This window comes from Tribolium madens, unplaced genomic scaffold (genome assembly GCF_015345945.1).
Source record: "Tribolium madens isolate multiple individuals breed KSU strain unplaced genomic scaffold, Tmad_KSU_1.1 Scaffold_71;HRSCAF=194;Tcas5.2_LG6, whole genome shotgun sequence".
In the NCBI taxonomy this organism is placed as follows: Eukaryota; Metazoa; Arthropoda; class Insecta; order Coleoptera; family Tenebrionidae; genus Tribolium; species Tribolium madens.
The window spans coordinates 3718174-3740801 of NW_025401041.1; the positions used below are offsets into that span (position 1 = coordinate 3718174).

The 22628-nt window shown below is 30.1% G+C and overlaps 1 protein-coding gene across 7 annotated transcripts in view; it reads left to right on the forward strand.

Moving 5' to 3' along the window:
* LOC123009428 (zinc finger protein castor homolog 1-like) overlaps nucleotides 1–22628 on the forward strand; it is a 110989-nt gene that overhangs the window by 56564 nt on the left and 31797 nt on the right. For 4 of the 7 annotated variants that reach the window (XM_044405729.1, XM_044405734.1, XM_044405736.1 and 1 more), the window contains exons 1-2: nucleotides 6426–6654; nucleotides 18090–18166. In XM_044405729.1, coding sequence (XP_044261664.1) covers nucleotides 18100–18166 — 67 coding nt within the window. In that variant the 5' untranslated portion in view covers nucleotides 6426–6654; nucleotides 18090–18099. Of the gene's footprint in view, nucleotides 1–6425; nucleotides 6655–6693; nucleotides 6824–18089; nucleotides 18167–22628 lie in introns of those variants that run through there. The other 3 variants (XM_044405732.1, XM_044405730.1, XM_044405733.1) reach the window with 3 other exon arrangements.

Sequence of the window (22628 nt, forward strand, 5' to 3'; positions counted from 1 at the left end):
TATTTTTAGTAATGTTTTTAGAATTCCAGAATGAAAACTGAATTTGCTCTTTTCCAGGAAATTTTTAATACTTTAAAAATTTTTATACTCGTATTTGAAATAATTTTCATTAAAAATTTCAAAAAAATTAATTAGGTTTGAAGATTACATAGATATGAGCATTCATTTTGTGTTTCTAACAAATTTGTAGATACTTTCCAATAACAGATTATCTTAAAACAAAACAAATTCTTAGTGATTATTTCTTTCATGTTCACGAAATTTTGGAAGAAAAATACTTTGTTTTTTCTCAGGAATTTATTGGAATTTTTAGGGATTTTTTAAGGATGATTAATCAATAAAGTAAGCTTTTAATAAAGAGGTTTTTATTGATTTTTAAAAAAAAAATATTACAAATTGAGCACTTGAACTGAAATTTGGTTTTGAATTTTGTGAGATTCCTTGGCACTTTCTCGTTATGAGAAATGTTTGAGTATTCTTTAAGATTAAAAAATATTTGTAATAAGGATTAAATTAAAACTTGTACAAAAAAATGTTGTTTTTTTTGACATTACTCATTAACATTTATGTCTATTATGCCCAGTTTTATTCTTTTTCTTAAATTTACATTTTCTTTTGACTCCTATTTATTCAGTTCTTTGTGTTTTCTTCTTCTTTATCTTTTTTGTCTTTATCTGACTCGTTTTGTTTTGTGTTTTTTCTATAGGTACTTCTCTTAAACTATTTTTTAAACATTCATCTCTGTCTTTTCTTGTAAATGTAAATCTAAGAAAAAGAAAGAAATTGAAGAAATTGAAATTAAAATCACGAAAAAAATAAAACAGAAGAAGAGTGCATTTAAATTATTTTTGAATTAAAAGTTTTTGAGATTGTGTGACCTCGGGCAAGCGCACCAATTTAGGAAATAATTTTTCGTTGTAATCTGCCAGTTTTGAAGTCTGTCGAAACCGGAATGGAGTTTGATAAGGGCCAATTATAACACTCTAAATTCGACATTTGATATATCGCAGCCGCCTCGTCTCGAAAAATATAGAATCGAGAAAAAAAAAGAAGGAATCAAATATACCTGCACAGGTAGGGGGACTATAAGAAGGGCATGTGTATTGGGGTTGATTACAAAGGAATCGAAGATGTTTGATTTATTTAGCGAAAGGAATATTTCGATTATTTCGAAAACCGCCAGTTCAGGTAAAAACGTGGTGTGTAAAAGAAAGGGTCTAGTCCGTCCCTGAGCATCCGTCTGGCGATTTTATTATATATTTTGTCGTAAAAACAAAGAAGTCGGTCCGAAGCAGCAGCACAAGAAATAAAAAGAAAGTCGAAACACATTTCAATAAGTCCATTTCATTTTGCCGAAAAATATAAAAGCTCCCGGCCGTGCAAGAAAAAGACGAAAAGCATTGGAAATAATAGAGTGACGAAGAAAGAGTTGTGTGGTGCGCTCTCATATGGGTCCGAGGGCCAAAAAAACAACAAGAACAACACGAAGAGAGCCGAAAATATTAGAGCCCGTCTTCGTCCGACTTTATTACCTATACGAAAAGGATTTTTATGGTACGGCATTTTTATTGCGGACAAGTTTTAAAAATTCAAAAAACAACTGAAAATCGCAGACAAAATAAATCATAAAGCCGCGTGCAGCCGAGAGAGAGAATTCGACTCGCGAATAAGCAAAAGAAATGCGAAAAAAAATACGAACCAACGTCGGGGTCTATACCTACACACACTAGTCTGGGGCCTTAAAATTCGACCGTTTTAATTGCATTTTTAAATGAGTTGTGCGAGTTTTAAGGGCACAATGCAGTGAATTTATATTGGTTTATTAATTTTAATTTGACAGGGCCGGCGGGGCCACGACCGCAAAAACTAGAACAAGTCTGGTGGTAAAGCACAAGGACCGATGGGAGAGAACGAAAAGAATGAACCCAACACGGCTCATGCTGATTTTTATCAACTTGACAAAGAAATACGAGCATAAAACAACTTTGAAAACATTTTGCAAAATTCAAAAACGATTTATAGAAAACTTGTTGTTTTTACACTTTTACTACCATCAGTTTTTATTATTTTTAAAAGTGCCCAACTACTAGAGAAACAATGATTTCAAAAAACTGTGCTCTTTCATGTTTATTAAAAAGATACCTAACAGCATGAATTTTTACAAAAAATGTCACATGGAATGTTGCATATTGTCTATTTCTACATTTCCAAATATCCAAAATATTAATCTGACTATAACTTCCAAACTATTGCGAATTTTGAACTTTTCTCGACACTAGTCGATATTTTGCATAGGCAAATTTTAAAACGTTATAACTTTTGAGGTACCTACAGTTTTATCACAATTTATAAAAATAAATTAGGACAGTTTTTGGGCCTTAAAATTTGAAAAATTTGTACTTTATAACTCTTATTACAGGCTCCTAATAGGATTAAATTTATTAAAATACAAAAAAGCTCTCTTTATGTGCCGCTCTTATTTATTGTAGGCACTTGTTTTAAAGTTAAAAAAAAAATACTTTTTGTGTTTCGACGACGTTTTATGCACTTTTGGACTCCTCGAAGTGCATTTCGATCAATTGTGAAGTTTTCAACTTTTTGATAAAATTTAGGTCGATTTTTGGTACCCGATGCGGTTTTATTGCCAATAACTCCGAAATTATTGGCGCTAGCCCTTTATGATTAGTTTCGTTGGAAAGCGCATTAACTTTTTATCATATTAAAAAAAGATCATTGGCCTATTATAAATTGTCATCGAGAAAATTGCTGGTAAAATAAAAAATATCGAAAATAAATTTATACTATAACTTCTAAACTAATACGAATTTTCAAGTTTTCTTAACGCCAATCCATTTCCCGGGACATTTTACATATGTCTACGTCAAAATATTTTATCACTGAGGTTTTGCGGCAATTTACAAAATAAAAAAAGTAAAAATTTGTTAATAAAATTAACAAAAAAAATGTACCTCTTGTTTCATTTCATAGGTAGATTATACTTTTCTAGTATAGGTATTCCTCGTAGTATCAATTTTTTATAAGAATCAAGTTTTTTGAATTTTTGGTCATTTTGCTTTCCTATGCTTATAGTCCTTAACTCTATTATTTAATATCTCAAAAACTATGCATCGTATAGTAATTTTAACTTCTTGCATCGTGTTCAACGCGTAATTTTACAGTTAGAAAATTATATTTCAAACGTTTTTGCGACTTAAGTTAAATTGACTATTTTTACGATTTTGCTACGGGGCTCACCTTCAAAAACTTATAAAAAATTCATAATTTTTCAAACTCTACCAAATAACGTTTTGTATAGTTTTTGCATCTTTATTTCCATTTACCTATAGGTAGGTAAAAAAATTATTTTCAAAATTTTGAAAAATTGTGTTGTAGTTAATTGGTGTTATTGCTTAGTGTTATTTATTCTTGATAATTGAATATTACCTCATCCCACTCGATTAGAAAACGCCGATCACGTCCCATGAACCTTTATGGCAAAACGTACCATAACTCATCGCAATGTCATATTTGTAATTTTTAAATGTCCCCCATTGACGTGCATCGTCTTTTCAACAAAACGCACATCTATAAAAAGAACTCTTGTTTATTCATAATGAGATTGACGCGTATTTTTTTCAATTAAAATGTGAAATGTGCAAGACATGACTACATTATAAAATTCTTTTTATTGCTTGCTCGCTTCCTGTCTTGATAATGATAATAATTATACAACGAGCATACAAATTAGACGAAAAGACGATGATGATGCGTCACTCGACTTTTTCGACATTCGATGAACTGCTCATTTTCCCAAGAAATTTCGTGTGACTAAAAAAACCAACATCCAGGTGTCGAAAAAAAAGGACGAATATTTGCATTTTTACCTGTTTTTTATTAAAGGGGTTGGGAAAGGATTCGGTTTCGGCCAGGTAAAGAGCTCCAGGGTGAGTGTTACGTTTAGACGGGGTGAGAAAATCATCACAAAAAGCAAAATCATTTATTTATTGTTCGACTTGGTTCAATTACAATAAATATTAACATGTGGGAGAAATTCGAAATCGATTCCAATTATTGATATTTTATTGTAACCTACGTACGACTGCCTACTGTTGTTTTCTTCCATTGCTTCGATATGTTCTTGAATCGCTACCTTTAATACATTTTCTGCACCTGATATACCAATAAACGATAAATATTCACTTTTTACGACTACGTTTATATTTTAATGGAAATTGGATTTTTTCAAGTTTTGTGTTTGTTCGTTTTTGCATTTTTCGCTCTATTGAGACACTCACGCGTATCTAATGGTTAAGAGGTTGTAAAATTAAATGCTTCGAGAGTTATTATCATCGAGGACCGCATTCAAGACGAAATTTAATCGCCAACACACCAAATAATTATTTACTTACAGTGATTTTAATAATAATTAATAATTACCACACTACTGTCAAAAAAGTTGTTTTTTTTTTCAAATTTTAATGTGACTTTGAAATTAAGTTGGCAACTTGTAGACAGAAAATACAGAAATTACCGTGAGACTTTATCGTCAAGTTGGCCATGAAATCATAATTGGGCAACACTAATAATCAAATTCAATCGTCATATTTTTACAGTCAAGTGTCATTCATTTCCTTGATCTGACCTGACCTATAGAACAACGTGATATCTTCAATAAGTCAGTGTTGTTAATAGATTATATTAAAAATTGGCAAGTCTCATTCTGATGTATGTACATTTATTCAATGTTGCCAACTTAATTTCAAAGTCACGGGCCACTTTGATTAAAAATTTAATTGTTTGATGCATAAAGTCGCTGTCAATTTATAGTGGCCACTTCCCTGTGTAAATTTGTAAAAAATGACAATTCTGAAAATGTCATACTTCACATAAAATCTAGTGCGCCTGTCACAATTGTTGACACAATTTAGTTACTTCTGCTGCCAACATAGACACAACTCACCCACTAGAGGTGGCAGGAAAGGGGCTGCCAACTTTGCAATAAGTTAAATGACCACTAAGAAGTGACCGCGACTTTAGTATTTGAAAAATTAGAAAATTTTTTTTATAGCTTTCAGTTTAATTAATTGCATTTTTTATCCTTTTTTCTTAAATAATTAATTAATACTACTTAATTAATCAATAATCATGAAACAACCAAGTGAAAAAACACCGCAGTTGTTGATACCTAATATGAAAATTATTGTAATTAGTCATAAATCGAAATAAAACTAATATAAATTCCCATTTTATGACTTTAGTTGTTATCTTAAGCATTTTCCATTTGCCATTAGAAAAGCTTCTATTACAAATTTAAATAAATGCATTCACAGTAGGTTATTACATTTCTCGACCATAAAATTGAACTCTGCTACCTAAACTGTAATTAATCCAATAAATTAAACGTTACCTACTATATAATTATAAGAAGTGATAAAATTTATTTATAAAAATGGAAACAAATGATTAAAATTTGGGGGTACCCAACACAAAATCGTAAAGTAATAAATCAAATCAAGTCAACCTTGAAAAAATCACTCCTTCTGTTATTCAATTCAAAAAATGCGTAAATTTTCAAACTCAATCCAATAACGTTTTATGCACTTTTTTGAGTCTTTAGGACGTTATAGAGGCGAATTTTAAAGTTGAATTTTTTTAATTTTTGGTACCCGGAGGAGTCTATTGCTATAACTCCGGAATTATTAGCGCTAGCCTCTTGTATTAGGGATCGTTGTAAAGCAAATTTAATTTTCTATCATATAAATGAGTGTTCTACGATAATTAATTATCGAGAAAATTGCTGATAAAATAAAGAATATCGAAAATATAAATTCGACTATTACTTATAAACTATTACGAATTTTGCTATTTTCTCGACGCCAATCGATTCCTCGGAACATTTTACTTATGTATAAGTTAAAATATTATATGTCTGAGGGACAGTTTTGCAGCAATTTACAAAATAAAAAAAAGTTAAAACTTGTGATTGTGTTTATTACTACCATTGTTATGTCAGCAATTGGAATCAACCATCACAACATCTGAAATGTAATTTTTTTGATCTAATTTCGCTTTTTAACTCTGACATTCCATAAAGACCCCCTCCACCCCCGGATCCAGTTGCATGCCACCCACGCACCCCTCGTAAAAAAATCAAAACAAAAACTCGTCCAGTGCGCGATGAATGAAAACAAGCGACGATCGTTCCCTCTCTCTCGCATGTGAGTACAGTCGGAATTTGCGAAATTGACGCATCCGCAGTGGCATTTTTCACCGCGAAATCTACACAGACACACACACTTACACTAAATGTACCTCTATTTACGATTTCAGCCAATCTAAATCCAAGATTTGGCTGAAATTTTTTCGGCTGAAGTAGAGAGGGGACGCACTGGTGGGGGAAACGTTGTATTTTGAAATTGTGGACGGCTTCAGTCGCGCTCCGTGACTTCAGCAGGGAAGTACGGGCCTTTGGTCGTATGACACCCCTTTTTTTTCAGTTTTGTGTTGACTGTATTTTTTTCTTCGGACACTTTGTGCTTTAGTGTGACTCCCCCTGTGTATGTCGGATTTTTTTCTCTCTCGCTTGAGTTTGATTTTTGGGTGATGGTTGTGTGTGATCATGTAATTGGCGGGCCCTAAGGAGTGAAGTTCAAGGTACTTTGAAAAATTCAGCAGAATTTCGTTGCGTCATTGCACCTAAATAAAAGCGCTGATTTTTTGCAAATTTTCGCTGACGACGTTTTCTCGAGCCGAAATGACGACAACGAATGGAATTGTTTTATCGGGGAAATATTATTTTTCAGTGATAGTGATGGAATGACAGGTATTTTTTATTATGTGGAATGAGGCGCTGTTTTGAGGGAAATTCAAATTTCCGCGGTGAAAGTTCACTAAACGCTGCTGTTACTGACCTTACCTTTCGGTTTTCGGGCATTTTCCGGACTGCGATTACGGCTTCCGGGTGCGCAATCCCACATTGCTTTTTTGCAATCAGAAATATGACACAAATTCGTATTAATAACAATAATTATAATATGCCATTTAATAAAAGTGTACGGTTATTAAAATAACTATAAACAAGAAACCTGTTCGCTGACATTTTATTACATTTTTACAATTTTCTTCAATTTTTTAAACCACATTATTGAATTGTCAAAATTTTAAATATTATCGATTTAACTAACTACTCTGTAGAGTACAGGATGATTCAAAAGAGCGCTTCCTTTAATTAGCATTAATAGAAGCCTAAATTTAAGTTTTTTTTATTTAGTTTTTTTACATTAAGAAATAAAAAGCGCGATGATCGTATTTTGCGGAAATAACAATTCTATGTTCCTTATTTTTTTTTAAATCGAATAATAAAATTGTTAAAATTATGAATATTGTCTATAGTTAAAAAATATTTTTGTTAATTGGCAACTACAGGATGATTCAAAAAGACGCTCTATTTAAGTAGCATCAAATAATATTACTCAAAATTGCATTTTTACTAAAGTTGAAAACCTTCAAGCGCCAAGAAGGTGGTCCAGGATATTTATTTTTCTTTTAAATTTATCTTTTTATATGTCGAGGTTTCCCCACACTCTGAAATACAAAAAAGTATTGTATTTGTACTAAGTACTTGTAACATTTGTTTCGAATTGCTGTAGACAGTCGAAATTTATACTTAATATACAAATGCAAGATTTCATATTCATCAGATATAGAATTTGTCTCCAAAAAATTTGTTTTGAATTGTATTTTCACAGCAATTTGAAACACATACAATTTAAAAAAAATAGAAGTACTTAGTATTTTTTAGATTAAAATTGCGTGTAGTAAGAAAAATAAACTAAAAATTGTCGACACGTGTTTCAACATCTAAATTAGCATCATCAGGACGCGTCCAGATGGTGATGTTGACTTCTATAAAAAAACTATTCACAACTAGGTAAAAACTTGTAGAGCAAAATTTTGATAGTTTTTTCTTTAAATAGACTAAAATTGTTTTTTAAGTTAACTTATTTTTTAACTTTATTTTTGTTATAAGTTGATAAGTAGGTACATCAAAACTTTTTTAAGAATATTTATTTTTGTTGTTTGTAACTAAAAAATGAAAGTTAAAAAAGTTAAGTTAAATTTAAATAACTAAATAATTATGTTTTAAAAATGTACAAAATATGGTGATATAATAGCACATTAAAAAACGATGGAAAATGATATATTTTTATTGACTCACTCAGTATAATGTTGAATTTTACCAAAAATGTCTTGACATAAGTCCGAATTTTTTTTAAGTTCGTTGCACTAAATATTTACTGTAGCTGATATGAACAAATGAAAGCAATTTTTTTTTAATTCTTTTGTTTTATCCCTTTTTTTGATAATTTGAGGAAGATATAGCCAGTACAACAATAAGTATTTCCGTGTAAAAATTCATTTTGCAAAAGCCGAAGTTGGTCCCTCACTGCTTTTATCATATTTTTTAATTTTTATTACATTTTTCGGCTGACATTATTGGAATTCTTTCGCGTCTCATCTTTTATTATAATTTTTGTGTGTATTTTCCGTCATAAAACCGGCCTTTATCTGTTCAAACCGTCCATTTTTTATCTTATTAATTCTGTCGAAAAAATAAAAATTTCGATTTTAGTTCGAATTTTTACGAGCACTTGCAAAATAATTAATTCGGCCGTTTAATCGCGCCTGGAATTTTGTTAAATTCGTGTAGAAGGCAAAAATCTTCTACCCGGCTTCCGGAAAATAATATTTCATAAATTTTAATTAGTTGTGATGGCCACAAATTAGTTTTCAAGTAGCGATTTTTATCGTTTTAAATTAACATTTATATGGACAAATTAAAATAGCTACGATAATATAATAACCAGTCAGTTTTTCGTTTTCTTTCTCCAAAACTAGGAAACTGATATTTTTTTATCGTTCTCCCACGCAGTACGGATGTCCATAATCTTTTCTCTTGCTATTGCACCAATTTCGGTTTATTATAAGTAATAAAATTCTAAATCTGGGGCAATATTTTTGCTTTATTGGAACACCTAATCTGTTTAGTGCCACAAAGTCCAATTTAAACACGAGAAACGCAAAAATGCGAATGGGTTTGGTGCATCTGAAACCAGTTCTTTAAAATCGAATAAAATCGGAAATTCTTGTAAACGAATTAATTAAATTCGGTCGGTCGGTTCAGCGTCCGATTTTTCCTCCGATTTTTCTTTTTTCAGTCGTGAATTAAGCCACAAAAATCCCAGAGACACTCCTACGGTCTGGTGTTTTTTTAGTCAGTGGCCAGACTTGTCGGACACGTTTTAAAACGAACCGGAGGAATTTTCGGGGAATGCTCTTTAAAAGACATCACCAACGACACCGATAACGCCGTTTTTATATCTCTTAGACGCATTAAATTTTTCCGTTTTATTGCTATATTTACCGGACGCTCATGTAGTAAAATCAAGGGGGGACTTAATCAACAATAAAATTGTTTAAATAATTTAGAGCGCTGCCGTAAGAGATTAACACGAATTTATGATTGCGACAATGTTTTTCTAGCGGCGCTCCTGCTTTCAGCGAGCAAATATTTGAAGTGAATTTCGTAAAAATTTCATAAATTATTTGAGGATTAAAGAGGATTTTTTTTCACCCTCAATAAACGGCGGCGATTGCAGTGGCGTGCGGTCCGGATTTGATTTATTTACCAAAATGTTAAACGATCGTGTCGTAATTTGTCAACACGGCTGGGTTTTGATCGCCATCTGGCGAAAAGAAGAAAAGGTGAAGGTCGACATTTCAATACGTTAATTAATAATTTTTAGAGCTGATTATGTGGGCTAAGAACTACTACAAATTTTTTTCCAGAGGTAAAATTCTTGATCTCATACAAAATCCATAAAAAAATACATAAAACCGAATATTTCTAACGATCGACATAAACGTGTTGACGTTTCTTAGTAATGTTTCAAATTCTTCTTTATATCACAGATGTGTTGAGTTAATATTTTTGATTTATTTATTTACTATTTAGTTTTAATGGGTTTTAATAAATTCGATTTATGCAACCAATGACGTCTTGTTAAACTCATGATAAAGTGATCAAATTGGCACTTTTATTGATTGCTTCTCTTTTTTTCGTTAAATAAACAACTTGAATAAACACTTTGTCCAAAAAATCCACGATGACTAGATGGCGATTGTAATCTACAATTGGTTTTAAACATCTAGTAGGCTGGGAGAATACATAAAATTACATGACGTTTAGAAAGTCAACTTATGCCTACTTGATTCTTAATATCGTCAGGAGATTTAACAAGTAATAATTTTTGAGTAAAGATGTCGCCACTATTTAATTACATTTTTGGGTCAAGAGTATGTTGAAACTTTGAAAAATAGTTTTTTTTCAGTAAAATATTGTTTTGTTGATTTTTGTTGTAAAGAATGCGAACTTTTGGTTTTTGCAGAATTGTACACTCGCTTGATAAAGTAATGTACTTTCGCAAAAATTGACATTTAATATTTTTCTTAACTTGCTAAAAGAATGAACAAAAATGGATTTTAAAATTTTTGACATTTTAGCTGTACAACCGGATTATAAAGGTTTGTACACACTTTCTTTATTAAGTGGAACAAAATACAATTGAAAACTGAATGAATATTAAAATTCTGTTTTTTTAAGACGATTATAATGATTATGTATAGTTGACTATTAAAAAAAGAAAAAAAGGAAGACATTTTTAGTACTTAGATGTATTGTTTTTATAAAAGGCTGATTTTGGAATACACGACACTATTTAAATCGATAAAAACCTTAAAGCTATGCGTTTGTACAAATAGTTCACAATAAGAGAGAAAATCTTCATGAAAATATACTCTGAAAAAGTGAGTACGCCACTGACCTGACCTGACCTGATCTGACGTGCAAATTCATAGACGCCGAGACGAGGATTGAATCTGTTCACAATTTTTTGTTTTAATTTTCTTTAATATTTTTTTTTGGATTATCAATAAAAACGTAAAGTTATTGAATCTTGAATGTACAGTGTCTTGCAAAAGTAATGTACCCTCTAACCAAGCGCAAATTTCAGCGTGTGTTTCACATTACATAATTGGTTCATTAATTTGCCAATTAATTTTAAAGTTTAATCAAGTTTATAAACAAATTGTCAATTGTTTATGACAGTTTTGCTTACGTGTTTCAATAATTTAGTAGGCTTGCAAGTTTCTGCGAAATTAATTGGATAAAAAAATTCTAGGTCGACTAGATTTCACATTAGAATCGATGTAAAGCTTTCAATTGTTCCCGTATTTGTATCAAAGACTGCTTGATTTATATGTAAAATTATGCATAAAATAAATCTAGGCTTGCTAAATTATCGTGAGTGAATTTGTTGAATTAATTGTTTTGACATAAAATTTCAATGCTCACCGAATCCGCTATGGTAGGCGTCCGTCCTGTGATAGAAAAATGCTAATATACTGAGTGTCCCTAAAAATCCCGCCATCGCTTTGTAAACAATTAAAATAAATTTTGTAAGAGCACGTATCTCGCCGATCCCATTTTCTTGTTATAAATTTTCATTTTATTCAAATTTCTCAATGTGGGTTTTAACAACAATACCATTATCACTTTAGTTAACATAATTCCATATAGCAAAGTATACGAAGGAATGTCGTGTAATGCTGCGTTACGCTTAATTAAACTTCAGACGGCTTCATTTTCAATGAGCGACCCGTCACGTGACCCATTTCGCAACACAAAATCCATTGATGGTTGCCAATGGGACGCGAAGGCGAAAAGAAAAAAATTTTCGAGTGCACACAGAGCGTAATTTTGTTTTCTCGCTAGTATCTATTTTTTTTTAAGAATGATGTATTATATCGTGTCGTGGTGGGTTATTTCTGGCGTTTTGTTTTTGTAGAGAAATGCGAGAAATTTTAATAAGTTTTTGTGTGTGCGTCATGTAAAATGTTAATTTTTAAATTCCACGGCTTTGTTGCGGAAATTTAATATTAATGTTGGCTCATGGCGGGAGATAACGAACAAATTGTTGCAATCTCGGCGAGCGTGAAAGAACGACCGATTTTGAATAATTAAGAAAGTAATTAAAGGAGGAAAAACATAGACACACAAATAGATCGCTCACACGTAACAGTCAAACGAGATTTGGAGGATTTTTTTGTTCTAAACGTTCCACCGTTGCGTATTTTTCATAATCAAATATTGTACTCAAATTTTGTTTTGTGGAACAGATTTTATGTTGTTTGCGTTTTTTGTAATTTAATTTGAGTTACCAGAATAAGATTTGTTATTGTTCTGAATATTTCACTGTTACGTACTAACGAAACATCAGCTTTGTCTTCTAAAAATTACTTTTGTTTTTTTTTTAAACATTTATTTTGGATTTCTGTTGTGAATGTTACATAGTTGTAAACAACGGTTGTTTTTTGATTTTTTAACCATCATACAAGAATGAATTTATAGAACCAGGTGTACGGTTTATGCGTTCTAAACATGTAACTGTTGCGTATTGTCAACAAACAAGGAAAACTGGTACTAATGATACTACTGAAGTTTACCACTGACACGTAAAAATCTTTTTTTATTTTTACTTTTTTGGGAAAAAATGAAATTGTAGTTGAATTTTGAGTCAATTTTAACATTTTTGTTCTGAACGTATTAGTATTAGTATTTTTTTACATTAAAATTGGAACAGTTTAGTAGTAGTAGTATACAAATAGTATTGTTCAGTGGCGCATCCAGGGGGGGGGGTCAAGGGGCCAAGGACGAATTGTAGAACAGCTTAGAATTTTGTATTAAGAGTGCTTAATAAATAAACTAACTTGAAATTAATTGTTTTTTTTTAAGTCACCGTAGGTGTGACAAAAATTCGATTTGTGAAACATATATTCAGTAGATTCTTCGTTCTGAGTGTTAAAGCGTTGCGTATTTATAAAATAAATTTGTGCATGTATAATTTTTTATTTATTAAAATTAATAATTAATTTTATTTATTAAAATTTTGCGATATTATTTTTTTGGTTCTGAATGTTTATATATTAGGTACATATTTCTTAACTATTACCACTCATAGCGATAGAATTTACTTAAAAAAACAAATTAACAATTTACTTGTTTGTTACTTTATTATTTTTTGAGTTTTCTATAACTGTTGCGTATTGTCAACAAACAAGGAAAACTGGTACTAATGATACTACTAACGTTTACTACTGACACGTAAAAGTCTTTTGTTTTTTACATTTTTGGGAAAAAATTAAATTGTTTTTGAATTTGTGAGACAATTAAAAAAAAATTTTTTTCACTGTTGCGTATAACGTTTTTTTAAATATCTACCAAGAAAACAAGAAGTTTTAAGATTATTTTCAACCGTTGGGAATTTGTGCATCTACAATTTTTTATTAAAATATTTTTTTCGTTCTGAATATTTATCCGTTACCTATTATCACATATAGCGGTAGAATTTATTACTTTTTCAAAAAAAAATCAAAATCAAAATTAAAAATGTACTTTATTTATTTAGTTTTTTTGTTCTGCACATTCAACTGTTGCATATTATCAACAATCAATGAAAAACTGAATGTTTGTTCGTTGCGTCCTACTACCAATTCTCATTTTTTTCTGCTTTTTGATTGTCGAAAAGCCTGCGATTAATCGAGTTTACAGTTGCGTATTTTGCTGATTAGATTTTTTGGAATAATTTTGAGTTTATGAGAGAAAAGCAGAAATGTAGCGGTTCAGTTTGTGAACAGGTTTTGATTTAATTTATTTTGGGTCAGAAACGTGAGAATTTTACAAAAACTAACACAATTAAAATCGAGTTCTAAACGCCTTGACGTAGAGATATCAACAAAATGTAAATAAATGTAAATTTATTGACTTTCTTGAAATTGAACAAATTTTTTATTGTTATGGTGTTATTATGCATAATTTATTTTAATTAATTTTTTTAACTTGAATCGGCGCGGTCTCAAAACTGGTTTAAGGTTAGTGAGGGTTTGGATAATCGAGAGGGCTCATCGATGTTCATCTGTCTCTCCACGGCCCGTTTGATTTATAGAAAAATCATTAAGAATGTTGGATGTTAATTCCGTGACGTGGAAAAATAATAATAATGATAAAAAACGAAGTCGTATTGTGAACTATCTGGTGTATCATTAATCATTCAAGGGTTTTACATTTAAATAAAAGAATTGTATGGATCATTTATCAACGTGGTTAATACAATGAACAAGCAAAACGATCGTTAAAATTATGGAAATAAGTTTTTAATTTTTGTGTCACTTTTCATCTACAATATTTTAATTGGTGTGTGTTTATTAAAGACACCTAAACGCTTCATGGACAAGAATAAAACACAGCCTACTTAGAATTAAAATTATATTTTATTGTATTTAAAATTTACAGTCTTCTGGGATATAAAATTTTATGGGTTTTGTGTAATAAATTCTCCATTGCAAAGAAAAATTAGTTTTATTGAAAATATGATTTAATGTTACTAGTTTACTTTTATTATACCGAGTTATTTTATACCGGACTTTATACCATATATGTTTTAATTCCGTACGTGAAATACGACCGTACCAACTCTTTTTCACTTCACACTAAACCAACAGATAGACCAATAAACATTGTATTGCCAACCTTGAACCGATTTAGATTCCATTCTTTCAATCAAACAAAATTCACAAAGTCGATCGTTCTACGAGTGTTGCCGTTGCGTATATGCAAATCGATCGGCGCGCTTCATCATCCCGAAGGAACAACGAAACAATGAGGGTGATAAATCCATTAACGTCGTAAAGAGGGGGCCGCGGACCAAAATGCTGTAATATTTCATAGTCTTCATAAAGGAAACATTGAAAGGGATAATTTTTATTTTTTCGGGGGTTGTAATACGGACACAGATGGTCGTATGCAAATTTCGAACCCTTGCACTGTGTCTATACACACCGAATTTAAATAATTCGTTCGATCAGAACAAAACTTGATCGTGATACGATGGAAAGAATAACGACGAGTTAGAAGGGCGCCAACAATGAACAGTTGCTCGATAAATCAACTTTTTTCAACGAGATATTAAAAATTTTTCGGGGCTGAAAGCCGATTTACAAGCAGAGTAGGCGGCGATGGAACCAGCGTTGAATTTCTAAATATTTTTTTTTAATTCGATAATCATCCTGTATACTGCTGAAAATGTGAGTTTACTTCATTTTTGACATTCCAGAACGAGGTTTGTAATTTTCTGTTCTGAACGTTTAACCGTTGTGTATTAATAAAATTTTTACACATACGTATTTCTGGCATTTTTGAAAACTTGTGAAATGTGTTTTTATTAGAATTATACGAATATTATGTCATATTTAGAGTTTTTTTTTATCAAAAATTATATTACAAGAATCTGAAAGTGGACTAACAAACTACAGTGAGTTTTGTATAACAGAATTTTTGAGGCGTTATATTAATTTGTAAGTTTTTTTGAATGAAAAGTGGATTTTTATTTCTTTTTTAATTCTATTTACTTTAAAAACGTGAAATTTTATTAATACGCAACAAATCACCACTGAAAAATAATTGAAACACAACAGTTGCGTTTACAGAACGTGGTTTATGTATTATTCTGTTCTACACAGTCAACTGTTGCGTACTAGGAAAGTGTTCAATTTTTTGAGGTCCTACCCAGAATCTTTGAGAGGGAATTTTAATTAATTTACTTTTTTGAATAAGTTTGAAAACAAAAATGAGTGTTTCTTGCAGTTTTTATTTTATTTAATCTATTTCAAAAACCTGAAATTGTGTTAATACGCAACAAATCACTTTGTAGAATAGGTTTTGTTTTTCTATTTTTATTAGAGATTACAAAAAGTTTCAGTAAAAACATTTTTTTGAAATTCGAAGATTGTAATTTACCTAACAATTGCGTTTATAGAACATGGTTTATGTATTCTTCTATTCTACACAGTTAACTGTTGCATACTAGGAAAGTGTACATTCAATTTTTTGACAGAATTTTGCTTTTTTTCAGTTTTTTTGAATAATTTTAGAATGAAAATTTAGTTTTTCAGGTTTTATTGTATTTAATTCTATTTCAAAAACCTGAATATGTATTAATACGCAACCACAGAAAGTTTGAGTATAAAGTGATTTTTTGAGACTTTTAGTTAAATACAAGGTGTGTCAGAACTCGCCCCTTAGAGAAAAATTTCGAGTAAGATATCAGGAACATGGAAAAAATGTTTAAAATTATTTAATTTTTTAATAACATTAAACAAAGTTATAATTTAGGATACAGCTTTCTTTAATAGCCTGTAGCAAAAAAACTTGGAAAATTATTTTTGCAGCAGAAATAAATACGAGTCAAAGAGCAAAATTTAAACTCTCATAACTTCGAAATTTTTATAGATAAAATTTTTAAAACATTTTTCCCATGTTCCTGTTATCTTACCTCACATGGCAGTTTTCTCGGGGCGCGAGTTCTGGCGCATTCTGTATAAACTGAAAAATAATTGACACATATTTTGCGTTTAAAGAACGTTTTGTTTTTCATTTTTCTTGTTTGAAACATTCTATTTACTAGGAAAATGTTTACTATGTTCAATTTTTTGACGTTTTTAAAACTGCAATAAAGTGAAATAACAATGTTCTAATAAAGTTTACTGTGTTGCTTTTTAATATACTGATATTTGTTTAAAAATACATTAAAAGTTTTACCAATTTAAATTTATTATTTAATCTGAATTTGTTTCGACTTTTTTGCAAATTTGCATTCCGGTTTAATTTATAGATGGCGGTTCTTTTTCGGAGAATTAATATGATTATTAATTTTGCTTTCTTATTCTAAAAGTGTGGCATTTTTTATTGAGTTTTCTTGCAAAACACTGAAATTTTAGCGATACGCAACGGTTGCACTTGCAGAATAAGTTTATCACAAAAAAACTGTTACATACGGTGTGTTTCCAAAAATCCGGAATATTAATTGAGAAAAGTTTTTTACAGTTTTCTGCTCAAGTAATGTTATTCTAATCGCTTTTTTATATAATTGCGAAGATAAATCATCGAATACATTTAATTTTGTTGAAAATTAGTCGTGGCGAATTAGTCACGCGAAGTTTTACGTGAATAAATCATTAAATTATGAAAAAAAGACAAAACTAAAATGAGATCCGTTTCCGCGTCAACATCACGAATATATTTAAACATTCAAATTTGGAACACTTTATTTTATCTCATATTATCTAATTTCACTTTATTTTCCCATTATTATGTTTCGTTTGAAGTGGTGTTTTGTGGGTCAAGTCGCTTAAAACCCGATTTTACTTTTCCATATTTGGACTTGGTTTTACTAATTACGATTTATAGTGAAAATTTAAGTGCAAAATGCGTTTTAATTTAAAGCATGTTTTTATTATGATTAGTAACTCGTTTATTTCTCCTGAAATTGCACGTTTATGGATTTTATAGGCAGTGAAATTTTATCTCAGTCATTCCGTTCGAGCGATTTCAGTTATCACGAGTTTGAAAAAAAAAGTTTTAATTTGTTTGGTGTCATCGTTACCGTCCCGATTCTCGTCCATTGGATAAAAAAGAAGAGTGACAGAACGAGAGAGAGCAAAGTCCGGGCAATTAAACATTTTTAGAGTCACACCGCGAGTCTCTAATAAATATTTATGGCATTGTTTAAGTTATTGTTCTGTTCATATTAGGGCGTGTCCATAAGTTTCAAATGTTTCATTACTAACGTTTATTACATCCTATACACGGGATTTCAACGTTGTTTGACCTGCTTTAACTCCGAATAAATGAAACATATTCATAAAGTGTGACGATGCCTTCACGTCTCATCATTTGTCACCTCGGAATACAGAGAGAAAAATCGACGATTTGCGTAACAATGAGCAAAAACACTCGAGATCCAGGTCAGCACGAGTTTTTGACAATTTATTCACGTGGTCGATGATTTATTGCAATTTCTAGCTTCAAGACTTTCTTCGATTCGAAACGGATCGGTTAATTGTTTTTCGGGAAATTTTATGTTTACGACTGTTCAGAGAAATTTTATTTTATTTCATCCTGCTTTTCGTTACAGGGATGTCTGGATGTTGGCTACAATGGCTACAGTTACTTCCGGCCTTCTCTCTCCAAATTCGTATGGCCTAAATCCAGGTAATTCAATTTTTCACCAAAAAACATAACTTTTCTTCTGAAATTTTAACCGTTGCGTTTCACTAACACAAGACACAACTACAACTTTACATGACGTTCATTTTAGCGCTCAAATCATGAGTTTGGGAAAAATAAATGTCACGAATTGTATTCAACTGTGCTTATTATTTATATCCTTGTTATGGCTTTTGAATGTAATAGAAATAAATTAAATGTTGAAACAATTGAGACATTGTTGGAATCTTTTGTGAACTATTGAGATGTTCAAAGTTCCGACAAGGAATTTTTGTACCACCTTCAAGACGTTTAAAAATAAACTGAGTTTTTTGTTATAAACAAGTAGCTTTAACAATAATTTGGAAAAGAAAGTCATTCACCAAAAAACAGAGGAAAAAAAATGAAAATTTGATGATTTGAAAAGAAAATAGTAATAAAGACGACAAAACATGTTCACTATCTTTGATCACTTTCCATATACTTTATGTCTTTATTTTTTGTATGTAGGTTTTTATTTTATCACTTATTTATTGGTTTACTTATTTGTTTATTTTTCGTGATTTTTTTATTATTTTTGTTTGTTCTCTTATTGGAATACTTATGAATTCTGTTGAACAATAAAGCATTATTTTTATAACGTAGCTTTATTGATATTTGTAGTTTCAATTTTGTATTCTTCTCGTGCAGATAGCGATGACAGAACAATAAATCTAATCATTATGTAAAGAGAGCGTATAGCGGAGACTTTTTTCAAAACTTGCGCGATTTTTTAATAAAATTGCAATAAAAATACAACACCGGAAACAAGTGTTTCTAGATACGCTTTGTTGAAATTGTAATTCGAACAATTTTTGTACTACAATCAGTAATCAACAAATCAAAAAACAACTCAAGATATTTCTTCAAAACTTGCAATTTTTTTTTATTTTTAACTTTGAGAGAAAAAATAAAAAAGAATGAAGATTATTGATTAAAAGGAGAGAAATAGGAGAAAGTAGGAAGAAATAAAATAAGCAAAAAATTACTGTTAAAATATATGATGATGACAATTTGACAAGAAAACAGTAAAAGGAAAGTAAAAAAAAAAGAAAAAAGTGTTGTCTACCTTCGAGGCTAGATGATGTAGCTTCATTGAAATTGTAGTTTGAATTTTGTATACTTCTAATGCGATTAGCGATGACAGAACAATAAATCTAAGCATTATTTAAACAGAGCGTAGCGGAAAATTGTCCCAAATCTTTCAATAAGTATTTTTTAATAAAAAGATGACAAAAATATAACATTGGAAAAGGTGTTTGTAGATACCTATGCTTTGTTGAAATTGTAGTTCGAACTATTTTTTAGTCCAATCAATATTCGGATTACAAAAAAAAAACAGATTCAATAGATTTTTTTTTATATTTGCAAATAATTTCTATACTTTTATTAAAGTTTCGAATATTGCAAGATTGTAAGAACAATGGAGAAAGTAGAAAGAGATAAAAAAATTATTGTTAAATTTTTAAAAAAACATGTAGCGTTAACAATAATTTGTAAAAATGAATATTAAAATATAGAGAAAAATGAAAACAGAACAAAAGAAAAATTAATATGATGGTAATTTGAAAAGAAAATAGTAAAAGTAAAGCAAAAAAAGACAACAAAACGTGTTCACTACTCTTGAGGCTAGATAATGTCGCTTTATTGAAATTGTAGTTCGAATTTTGTGTTTTTCTGGTACGATTAGTGATGGCAGAATAATACTTACTATTTAAACTGAGCGTTTCCTAAGTTTGCAATATTTTTTTCATAATAAGACGACAAGAATATAACACCGGAATAGACTTATTCTAACACCGAAATAGAAAAAAAGTATTTGTAGATACGCTTTGTTTAAATTGTACTTAATTCGAACTATTTTTGTGTTACGGCTTGAAACTTGAAAAAAATGAGCTTAGTAAGTAAACAGTAAGGTAAAAATGTGAAAATATGATTATCAAAACAAAATACAACGTGTTGCCTAGTCCTTATTGAAATTATTATTTTCTATGCCGCTATATTCTTTTTGAACCAGAGAGTTCTGTCAATAAGTGGGAGCTGTCAATCTTATAAAGTATCATTCCTATTTTTTTAAAGCGGCATTTTTTATTTTACTTGAAAAATCCATAGGCAACTAGATGAAATTCAAGAGATTCTAGCAAGACTTTTCTCAAAGCTAGAAAATATTTTTTTTCAAAAATGTATGAAAATAGGACAAAAGTGAATAAAGTTAAAATATAATTAAAAAGAAATATAAAAAGAGGAATAACCAAATTAAAATAATAATAATAATAAGACTTGGGAGCAAAAATCAGACGAAAATCAAGAAATATAGAATTTGGATACAATTATGGAAATAAAAAAAAATAAAACAGTTCTAAAAAAAAGAAAATGAGGTAAGATTATGTAAAACAAACTAAAACAACATGAACAGGAATAGCAAATCTAACGAGGAGTATAATAAATGCAAGAACATGAAACGAATGTAGTAATGTAGAAAAAAAGTAAAACAAAATTTGAAAATAAAAAAGTGAATCATGGAAAAACCCCCGAAATTCATTAAAATCTATTGTCATACAAATGAAGAAGATGATTTAATAAAAAAAAAGGTTTTGAATAAACGGATTTCAGTCTAGACACATGATGCATTCTGTACTAAACCGGAATCGGAGCAGTTGCTTTCATTCTGGGTACAATAATCTTCATCTGAAATACCCGAATCATTCCCCTTGTGCATTAAAAATTCGAAACAATTGCCGAAAGCACGTCGTCGTCCATATGGGAAATGTGAAGAAGAAGAAGAAAAAAAAAGTCTGCGTCCTCCCGATTCCGAGAAGCGAAAATTTTAATTGTGAGTAGCGGCGGCGGACGGATTCCTTCGACTTTTTACCGGATTTCGTAAAACCGTCACGTTCTCTCGTATTCATTTAGAGAAATATTTGGGTAAAAACTTACGCCAGACCAACGTGAATTTTTGACAGCGACCAAAAAACAAATTGGGCGATGAGGGCACGACTGAAACCGGCCGCGAGACTCTCTTCTTCTTCTTCTTCTTCGGCTCTGATGTGTTTGCACATACTTTTAACATTATTTATCTACAAGACGTTAACCAAATGTTATTTAATACACGCTTTTTCGATCGACAACGGTATTTTCAATGTCGATTGTTTGAATTTTAAATCCAGAGTGTGATTCATTCAATTTTTTCGACAGCAACTATACTCTTCGAGGAATTCGATGTAATTAATTACAAATAATACACTTCATTATGCATGGAACAGTGTGTTTTTCAATTCAATAACAAATTAAAGGCACGCCATTATTGGCAAATCCTCTTTCACCTTTGCACACAAAAGGTATTTTTTGAAAGTTTGCTTTATATTCGAGATTGCTTCACGTTTTAAGTCACTCGAAATGGACTTATTTTACACATTTCTGTTATTTATCACACCTTTTTTCCGACTCCTAATTACCTTGTATCAGTATTCCATTTTAAAACATGAATGATTTATTGTTAATTAACTTGTCAGAGCTTTACAAAAATACATTTTTCAACCAAAAGCTAATGTTTTCTTGTGAGGGCCGATTATTATGCAAAGAGGTCGATTCGGTAAAGGCAAAATGTGCATTAATAGAAAACTAGTTTTGTGACTTTTGTGTAATTTTTTTAATATTCAATTGTTTATTTATGATTTCTGAATGTGCTGATTCAATTTGAACATAATTAGTACTATTTTTGAACCTGTAACTGCTATTGTTTTAATAAGCTTTAAAAAGAATTACTTAATTATTATTAATTACTTAATTGGCACTCTTAGTTTATTTATTAAATTTAGTCTTATTTTTTGTATTTATTTTGAAGTGAAATAAAGATTTTTTATAATGAAAGGCTTTTTAATACAGAAATTCCAATATATTTTGTTCTTTTGTCCCAAAAATCACTTATACACTATTAAAAATGAATAAAAAACTGTAAAGAAAAGTAGTGATTTTTTTATAACAGGCAAAAATACCAAAATGCAAAGAAAAAGTTGCTGAAGAAAAAGGGAAAAGGGAAAAAATTTGAATTAAGTAGGAAGATGAAAAAATGTTAAAAGTTTATAAAAAAAAGATAAAAAGTTGCGTAAAGTATAAAAAAATATTGTAAAATATTTGCAAAAGTAGTAAAAACCGTGACATTAGTAAAGGTTGTATCTAGGGCAACGAGTAGATTTTTCATATACTTATAAAATGTATGAAAACACAATTTTCATGTTTTGCAATATTTTTTAATAAAATGGAGATAAAAATACAACACCGGATAAAAGCGTTTATAGGTATGCTTTGTTGAAATTGTAATTCGAACAATTTTTGTATTGCAATCAACTAAACACAAAGCAAATAAAGAAATTTGCAAAGATTTCTATATTTTAAATTTTGAGAGAAAATAAGAAAAAAATGGAAAATC